The sequence below is a fragment of the Crocuta crocuta genome, unplaced genomic scaffold, assembly GCF_008692635.1.
Source record: "Crocuta crocuta isolate KB4526 unplaced genomic scaffold, BGI_CrCroc_1.0 scaffold396, whole genome shotgun sequence".
NCBI lineage: Eukaryota > Metazoa > Chordata > Mammalia > Carnivora > Hyaenidae > Crocuta > Crocuta crocuta.
The window spans coordinates 4,526,891-4,536,709 of record NW_027533259.1 but is presented as its reverse complement, the minus strand read 5'-3'; the positions used below and the strand labels follow the sequence as shown (position 1 = coordinate 4,536,709).

Below are 9,819 nucleotides of genomic sequence, written 5' to 3'. Positions count from 1 at the left end.
ATACACATATATATATATATATATATATAATACCACAACTGGGAAAACATAATGAAAGAATGGAATGAATGACAGAGTGTGGCATGATCTGTATGAAAATGTTCCACGCATTTGATAGCAGTTTTATTAGCCTAATTCTTTAGTATAGTTTCCAAGACCTAGTCTTTATATGTAGATTATATAAATCAGGAATTTTGACTTTAGGGGGGTGCCTGGGTGACTCAGTCGGCTAAGCGTTTGACTTTAGCTCACATCATGATATCATGGTTCATGGGTTCGAGCCACGTGTCGGGCTCTGTGCTGACAGCCAGCTCAGAGCCTGGAGCCTGCTTCTGATTCTGTGTCTTCCTCTGTCTCTGACCCTCCCCTGTTTATGCTGCCTCTCTCTCTCTCTCTCTCTCTCTCTCTCTCTCTCCCTCAGAAATAAATAAAACATTTAAAAAAATTTAAGACTTTAGGAAAAATATCCAGGTTGATTTCTGGGGCATTTAGGATTGTTCGATAGTTATCTAGTTGCATTTGAGGGATAGACGAGCCTAGGATCATTTTAAGGCACCAGCTTAGTTCCCCCTGGAAAAATATTCAGATATGAATGGAGACCATTTGACGTGAAAGTGATCTGAATGGAAAATTCAAGTTTATAGAAAAAAAGTGTTTTCAGTGATATTATCTGTGCCTCCTCAGTCACAATGTTCTGTCTTTCATCTCTATGCACCTGCAATTTAGTATAATACCTACTAAGTACAAGGGATTCAACACAAAGGTTCTGAGATTGTGATTACTATCCTCAAACAGGAGATAAATGTCTCCATTTCCGAACTATTGGCAAAGGCTCTGAGAAAAAAAACTTTGATTATTCTTCAAGGGAGTATAATAAAGCAATTCAGTATAAAAAGCAAAACGTGAGGTTTAGTATGCCTCTGGTTTTAGATCATAAAAAATTTGGACTTGGGCAGTGGAGGGTGGGGAGGATGCCTAGGCTGTGCAGTCAGTTAAGCATTTGGCTCTTGATTTTGGCTCAGGTCATGATCTAACAGTTTGTGAGTAGAGCCCCACATCGGGCTCTCTGCTAATAGTGTTAGAGCCTGCTTGTGATTCTCTCTCTCCCTGTCTCTCTGCCCCTCTCCTGCTTATGCTCATTCTCTCTCTCAAAAATAAATAGGGATGTCTGGGTGGCTCCATCAGTTAAGTGTCAGGCTTTGGCTCAGGTCAATGATCTCATGGCTCATGGGTTCAAGGCCTTTGTCAGATTCTGTGTCAAAGCCTGCTTCAGATTCTGTGTCTCCTCTCTCAGCCCCTTCCCTATTTGTGCACGCTCTCTCTCTCTCTCAAATAATAAATAAACATTGAAAAATATTTTTAATAAATAAATACATACACTTAAAAAAATAATCTTGGACTTGGGGATCAGATATATCTATCTGGGCTTAAGGCTAACTCTCACTTTCACACACTAGCTTCATAACTTTGGGCAAGTTACTCACCTTCTCTGAACTTTTGTTTCTCTGTCTGTAAAAATGGAGTTAAAATCTGTAGCCACTAAAGCTCATTAAATGAGATAATGAGTATGAAAGTGTTAGCACAGTCCCTGACCAAGTAGACAGTCAGGAAATATTACAAAATAATGAGAATAACTTTGCAAGGTGTACATACCGTAACGTCCCCAGCTTTTCCTGTCGAAGTGAAGCATTTTCTGCATGAGAAGAATGTTTCACCAGGAAGATAAGATGTTATTACTTAACCTGCTGCTTTTGTCAGTTTGTCAAAGGTTAAATGTACAAAAAATACAGAAATGTCTGATTCATTATAAGTCAGCCTGTCACATCTTCAAGGCCATTCTGTTGCACATTTAAACTAGAATTGCAGAGTTGATGAAATTTCACTTCTGGCTTGTTTCAATCCTTCAGATAGACTCATTATAGTTTAATATCAGGAAAAATTTTGGATAAACCATTTATTAAGGTTTTTACCCAGATTTTTAAATATGGCATTGATTGAATTTAAGTAGCTACTGACTTTAATCCATTTAATCTCTCATTTTCATGATCATTACATTAACTATATCTATAAAAATACATATAATAGTAGAGTTTTATGATTCAACATTCCTAGAAAATATTTGTTTCATTTCCCTGCTAGGGAAAAAAACACAATTCTTTGCAAATGCTTTGTATACGTGTGTATGTGTCTCTGTTAAAGAAACTAGTGTCAGAATATAAGATTATGTAATATTAGCCTCTTACCTTCTTGTCATTTTGTGCTCCACTCAATTTGATAGATACAGGAAACTGATGTCCTGTTCAAATCTACTTTAGCAGTGGAAGTGAAAGAAAATCACATTCTCAAACTTGAGGAAAAGTAGTATGTAAATTCTGAAAAATTCCTCAATGATCCCATTTGGTACAGAGTTTCCTGTCCAGTGTTTAATCCTATCTTCCAAGGTAAATGTCGAGGTTAAAAATATATAATTTAAGGGAAGTGGAAAAGCCACTTGTTCTGTTGTCTCCCAAATGCATTAAAAATATCCCCTTTGTAAAGCATCTTGAGGAAGCACACAAATTACAAGGCTGAGGACAGTCACTATTGAAAAACATTGCAGGGGCGCCCGGGTGGCTTAGTCGGTTAAGCGTCCGACTTTCGCTCAGGTCATGATCTCGCGGTTCGTGGGTTCGAGCCCCGCGTCGGGCTCTGCGCTGACTGCCAGCTCAGAGCCTGGAGCCTGTTTCAGTCTGTGATTCCCTCTCTCTCTGGCCCTCCCCTGCTCACGCTGTCTCTCTCTCTCTCCTAGAAATAAATAAAAATATTAAAAAAAAAAAAAAAGAAAAACATTGCACTGGGGCGCCTGGGTGGCTCAGTCGGTTAAGCGTCCAACTTCAGCTCAGGTCATGATCTCACAGTTTGTGGGTTCGAGCCCCGTGTTGGGTTCTGTGAAGCTCAGACAGCTCAGAGCCTGGAGCCTGCTTCAGATTCTGTGTCTCCCTCTCTCTCTGCCCCTCCCCTGCTCACGCTGTCTCTCTCTCTCTCTCTCTCTCAGAAATAAATAAAACATTAAAAAATCTTTTTAAAAATGAGAAGCATTGTGCTGTATCTTCATATGATGTGTAAGACTAACTGCTACCCACATTTCTTTCAAAACCTTTTCAGATGATCAGCTAAAAATTCCATTAACTATAAGAGATTCCATCTGCCAAAATGTATTAAAGTGATATACCATCAATGGTAGTTCATCCTAAAAAAAAATCATCCCGTAATGAAATGCTTTGTAGAATCTCAGGAAAGCTAGGAAACTCACCGTACTCTACAAAATTAGCCAGTATTTGGGACCAATGGTGGTGTGATAAAGAAATGGTAATTTGACTCCCTGTAATGGCTTACTAATGGCCCCTTAATACTTCACCATAGATGTGCTGAATGTGCTGAAAAAGAAGGGAAATTTATTTTCCTTGCCCACTTCCCAATATTTCTCCCTAACACATAAAAACACAAATATGAGCACACTTACACATCAATGCACGCACACACACACACTGAACTGCAAACACACACACAGTGAACTGAAGGCATGTCTATAAGAAAATTTTTAAAAGTGAATTTGTCCTTTTCAAAATGCGAGCAGCACCATCCCAGACTTTAGCCTCTACTACAAAGCTGTCATCATCAAGACAGTATGGTATTGGCACAAAAACAGACACATTGACCAATGGAACAGAATTGAGAACTCAGAAGTGGACCCAAAAGTGTACAGCCAACTAATCTTTGACAAAGCAGTAAAGAGTATCCAATGAAAAAAAGACAGCCTCTTTTACAGATGGTGCTGGGAGAACTGGACAGCAACATGCAGAAGAATGAAACTAGATCACTTTCTCACACCATGCACAAAAATAAACTCAAAATGGATAAAGGACCTGAACGTGAGACAGGAAACTATCAACACCCTAGAGGAGAAAGCAGGAAACAACCTCCTTGACCTCCACCGCAGCAACTTCTTACTTGACACATCCCCAAAAGCAAGGGAATCAAGAGCAAAAATAAATGATTGGGACCTCATCAAGATTAAAAGCTTCTGCACAGCCAAGGAAACAACCCAGAAAACTAATAGGCAACCAACGGAATGGGAAAAGATAGTTGCAAATGACATATCAGATAAAGGGTTAACATCCAAGATCTATAAGGAACTCACCAAACTCCACACCCAAAAAACAAATAATCCAGTGAAGAAATGGGCAGAAGATATGAACAGACACTTCTCCAAAGAGGACATCCAGATGGCCAACAGACACGTGAAACGGTGCTCAGCATCCCTCCTCATCAGGGAAATACAAATCAAAACCACACTGAGATACCACCTCACACGTCAGAGTGGCTAAAATGAGCAAATCAGATAACTTTAGATGCTGGTGAGGATGTGGAGAAATGGGCACCCTCCTACACTGTTGGTGGGAATGTAAACTGGTACAGCCCATCTGGAAAACAGTGTGGAGGTTCCTCAAAGAGTTAACAATAGAACTCCCCTATGACCCAGCAATAGCACTGCTAGAATTTACCCAAGGAATACAGGAGTGCTGATGCATAGGAGCACATGTACCGCAATGTTCATAGCAGCACTCTCAACACTAGGCAAAACATGGAAAGAGCCTAAGTGCCCATCAACGGACGAATGGGTCAAGAAGATGTGGTTTATCTATACGATGGAATGCTACATGGCAATGAGAAAAAATGAGATCTGGCCATGTGTAGTAACATGGATGGACCTTGAGGGTGTTATGCTGAGTGAAATAAGTCAGGCAGAGAAAGACAAATACCATATGATTGCACATATAGGAGGATTAGGAAGAACTTAACAGAGGACCATGGGGGAGAAGAAGGGGGGAAATAGTGGGGGAGAGGGAGAGAGGCAAACCATGAAAGACCCTTGAATACTGAGAACAAACTGAGGACTGATGGGTGTGGGGAGGGGAGTGGGGAGATGTGCATGGAGGAGGGCACTTGTGGAGATGAGCACTGGCTGTTATATGGAAACCAAGTTGACAATAAACTATTTGTAAAAAAATAAAAATAAAATGAGTTCCTTGTAGACAACAACAACAACAACAACAACAAATGCGAGCAGCAAACACTGAACTCAGTCCATTATCTTATTTGGGGTGGTCATAATCTCCTTCCATGGGTGTCTTTAGTTCAGAGAAAAAGACTAGATGATATTGACAGGACTACAAATGAGGACCAGAATGAGATAAAAATGTCTGCAATACTTTGCTTGCTTCTGACACTCTATAATAAAGCACCACCAGACTTTACAGAGGTCAAATTGGGAGGAAATAAAAGCTAGCACATTCTCCTTATGATTTATAATTTGACCAAATTCACAGCCTTTATTTGATCAAATTATTAGAGTACTGCTTAGAGGCATCATTCATGGCGGTGGAGTTCCTAAATGTGAAGAAAGTAAGGGAGAGTATTTTCCCTTTACCACACATGAAAGTCAGAAATAAAAAGGAATCTTCTTCAAGAACAGAGACCTCATGACCTGAGGATCTTAGTCCCTCAGTTTTGAAATCAGACAATGGGTCTGTGCATAGACAGGATGATCATCCAAAAAACACTATGTGCAGAAAGACCTTGGACTTGCTTCCCCACTGCCCTGCTTGCCTCCTCCTTTTCCTTCTTACTGCCTTGAAATTGTCTTCATGAGATAAGCACTCGGGGCCTAGGAGTTTGCTATTAAATATACTGCCTGGGAGGATTTTCTCACCTTTGCTTTAAGTGGAGATTTGTTCATCAGGTTATCTAGGGAACACTTGTTTCTGATACAGTGAAACGTAGTTAAATTTCAATAAAGGAAGATAAGATATATGTGAAACTGTTATCATTTGATTTTCATCATTATTGCTTGACTTTCTTACAGTTGTATTCTTATTATCCGGCTTTAATTTATATTTCTAAACAAGTTTTTTACTCTCACGTTCCATTTATTGGCCCTTCGACTCTTCCTTGTATAAACTTCACACTTTTCCACACCTGTGGTTTTGTTCATTCTTTTTCTGAAGCCCTCACAAATGTCACCTCCTTTTGTAGGTGAGATCACTGGATCTCCTTTTGTCCTTTTGTCCATTTGTAGATGAGATCACTGGAGACAGCTGTACCCAGTCAAGACTTTAAAGAGCAGTTTTGAGCTTTAGAGAGGTTCTCAAATTTTAATATGCATAAAAATCACCTGGAGCACTTGCCAATAATGATTTTGTGGCTCAACCTCGAAGATTTTGATTTCATGGTTCTATGAAGACTCCAAAACGTGTTTTTAATCACCAGGTGATTCCAAAGCAAGTGATGCTAGACCCTCTTTAAGAAACACTGCTCTAAGAACATCTCTGTTTTTAAAATTTCTGACAGAAGACATCCCAGAAAACTTTTTTTTCCAAAACAAAAATATCATTAAAATGATCATTAATTACAGAAATTCCATTCCAGAAATGTTAGAATACAGGCACTTTTATCCTCTACCTTCCTAGCTGGGTTGAAAGTATTTAGATGGAAGACAGCTAAATATGGGTTAATGCAATTGCTATTAATCACTTTTTGAGAAAATGTAGGCATCCCAAGAACATGCTGTAATTTTCATCACTTTTATACTGCCTCTGCCAACTTGGTAGTTAAGGAGTAACAAAACAACTATTTATGAAAAAGGCAGGTTTAGGATGAAAATAATTATTTTGCAAAAGTGAGGAAACAGTATCAGAGCCTGCGAACTGTGCTCTTCCAACTGGAGAATCCTGTATTTGTAATAAATTCCTTTTGCTCTGGATGAGTTCTGCATTTTCAATGAGGTTAACTTGGCAACATTCTAGTTGATTTTAATAAAAATAGCTGCTTTGAGGACAGGGAGCTGAGGTTGCCAAATTTACAGCTGCCTTGCACAATTACTCTTACACCTCCTTCAGGGCTACTTAGAACCAGTAAGCAAATTAAGTGTATCGATTGCAATTTTGTTGGACTAACCCCCCTTTTTTTTTAAGGAATAAACTTGATTCCTTTCAGTATGTGTCTGTTCAGAGTGATCTCTTTTCTTTTCAGCCATAACACAAAGACAACATCATGGCTGGATCCACGACTTGCGAAAAAGGCTAAACCTCCAGAAGAGTGCAAAGAAAATGGTAGGTTTTTAAGTTTTTATGATGTTTCAGCGTTACACTTTGAGAATGTTTGTGTTTCTTAGAGGAGGGACTCACCTAAAGAAGCAATAATCTAGTTGAACCAATTTGAAAGATGTAATATTTAATGCTTAGATAGGAGAGAGAATTGACGCGGCATTTCAACAGTGCCATGTGGTTTTCCTTTTTCTCTCTGAGGAGACTGCCGGATATCACATCTCTGTCATCTCTGTTGGTTCTGTTTGACTCCTGGCCTGACTTTCCGCCACCTTCTAAAGACTTTTCTTTGCAATATGTCCCTCTGAGGATTCCGATCTTTTCTCTGGAATCAAACATGATGTATAGAGAAACACTATTGTGGAGCTATAAATGATATGGATTTTTGTGTTCAGAGGCATAGCATTCTGCTAGTTATTAAGATCGATACATACGGCTACTTTCTTTTAATCAAACATTTGAATAAAATAGCTCATTGCATGAATGTCCTGGGTTATCCTAGTATTTTCTAGTTTCCAGTATAATAATATTGACTTGCTTAGAAATTGACTGTTTTCATGTATGTTAAGAATGTTTTTAAACAATCTTGAGGATTACATGAGTGTAACCCTTGTTTTGAAATTTATAAATTATTTAGATGAAGTGTGTTATAGATAATAATTATAATTTTTAAAGATATTGAGTTTAATGATAAAAGCTTTCAGATTTAGCTAAAATGAAAAATAGCAGACTCTCCTGATGATTTATTATTTGATCACAACCAAGCCTTTATCTCATCAAACTACCAGAGCCCTGTTCAGAGACATCTATCATTGAGGAGTTCTTAAAGGTGGAGAAAGTGATGAGGAGAATTTAAACTTTCAAAAAAGTTTTTAAAAAATCAACCTTTTAAAAAGTCTCTAATTCTAAAAGTCTTTTCCTTTTAATATTAATGAATTTAATTTAATTTAATTCTGGTGCTCTCAGGTAACATATTCGTGACATTCATTTCTATAAGATGATTATTTACAAGATAGTTATACACTGAGTTAAATTAAAAATTATAGTATAAAATTTATATGTACATATTTGGATGCATGAGTATCCAGCTTTTAATCACTATATTATATTTTATATTCAGAGCTATATCTGTGTGCCTTCTGTATAACAGTGTCACTGCATGTGGCTTTTTTTGCATGTAGTTGAATCTCATAAAATTATTAATTATTATGTGCCCTGGACTTTTGAGCACCATTAGATTGCATATTTAATTGAGGCCAGTAAGGCATGTGCTGCAAATTGTGATAGGTTATAAATTAAAATAGCCTGATCTGTTATATATATATATTTACTTTTGCCACAGATGTAAAACCTTAGTATATCCTAATTAAAATGAACTTAATGATTTGCAGTTCTATGACATATTGAACTTCTCAGCTCTCTTGTTCCTTTGAATTATTCTTTTCCTTAGAAAAATCTATTAAAGTCAAATTTGAAAATTCTGGGAGAGATGTAGACACAAAGACATTATATAATTATAATATTCCAGTGTTACCAGTTTTTCCCCCACATCTATGCTTGTCTGTCTTCTCAGGACGGTAGATACCTAAAATATGATACCAGTGTCTGTGGAGCACGTCATTGAAAATCAAGCCCTAGAATACAGTCTTGTTGTTCAGAATGATTTATAACTGGTCAATTATTATTTGTTTTCATTCTATACAAAATGAATAACTTGCTGGATTTTATTCCATATATTATTGAAGTGGTTTACAATGGAAATTAACATCTAATTAGTTAGAATATTATTATTCCACATACATATTTTAAGTTTCCTTGCCAAGAAAACTACTTTTAGGTAATATTGTTACTGTTGTTTTCCTTTTCTTTTTTTAAAACATGAATTAAAATTGCATGTTTAAATGTTGGATATTAACGGATTGCTGTTGAGCTCACCACTTAAGTCAGGCTTCTTACACGTATCACAGTTCCACTCAGACCAAACAAAGGAGTTTTCTGAATGCTGGAATGTGTGTAACTGTGTACAAAAAATGATAGAGGCTCAAGATGATAATATCTTTCTCCAGCAAAGATTTCACCTTCTTATGCCAGTGAGATAGAGTGGAGGCTAATTACTTAATCCAATCTGGAGTTGGGCCAGTAGGAGGTTGGGCTGAGTTTTGGTAAGACCCAATTTATCTCTGGTTTGTTCCCGTTCTTAAGATGTTTGCCCAGGGTTTTCAACTAAAAACCTATTGTAAGTCAGCCAGCATTTTCTATAAAAGGTCAGGTAGCCTATATTTTAGGCTTTACAGGTCATCCAATCTTTGTAACTACTCATTGTGCAAAAGCAGGAAAAATCAATATATAAATAAAGGACATAGATGTATTCTGATAAAGCTTTTTTCGTAAACAGAGAATTTGAGTTTCCTATACTTTCAGAATTTGAGTTTCAAAGTTCTGTTCTTTTGATATTTTGTTTTGCAGCCATTTAAAAGTATATCAATACTGTATCATTTAAAAGTGTATAAATTGTTCTTCATTTATGGACCATATAGAAAATAAAGGCAGGCCAAATTTGATCCACAGGGCAAACCCAGACCTAGTGTGTTCATGGGGGACCTTTCTCTTGGCAAGTCTTGAATTCCAGTATATTTCTTTTTTTTTTCTTTTCTTTTCTTTTTTTTTTTTTTTG

The 9,819-nt window shown here is 37.3% G+C and overlaps 1 protein-coding gene across 1 annotated transcript in view; it reads left to right on the top strand.

The window, feature by feature from the left end:
- MAGI2 (membrane associated guanylate kinase, WW and PDZ domain containing 2) overlaps window positions 1–9,819 on the top strand; it is a 966,486-nt gene that overhangs the window by 497,029 nt on the left and 459,638 nt on the right. Inside the window, exon 7 of the mRNA XM_077746976.1 lies at window positions 7,072–7,151. Within this exon, the coding sequence (XP_077603102.1) occupies window positions 7,072–7,151 (80 nt within the window). The remainder of the gene's footprint in view (window positions 1–7,071; window positions 7,152–9,819) is intronic.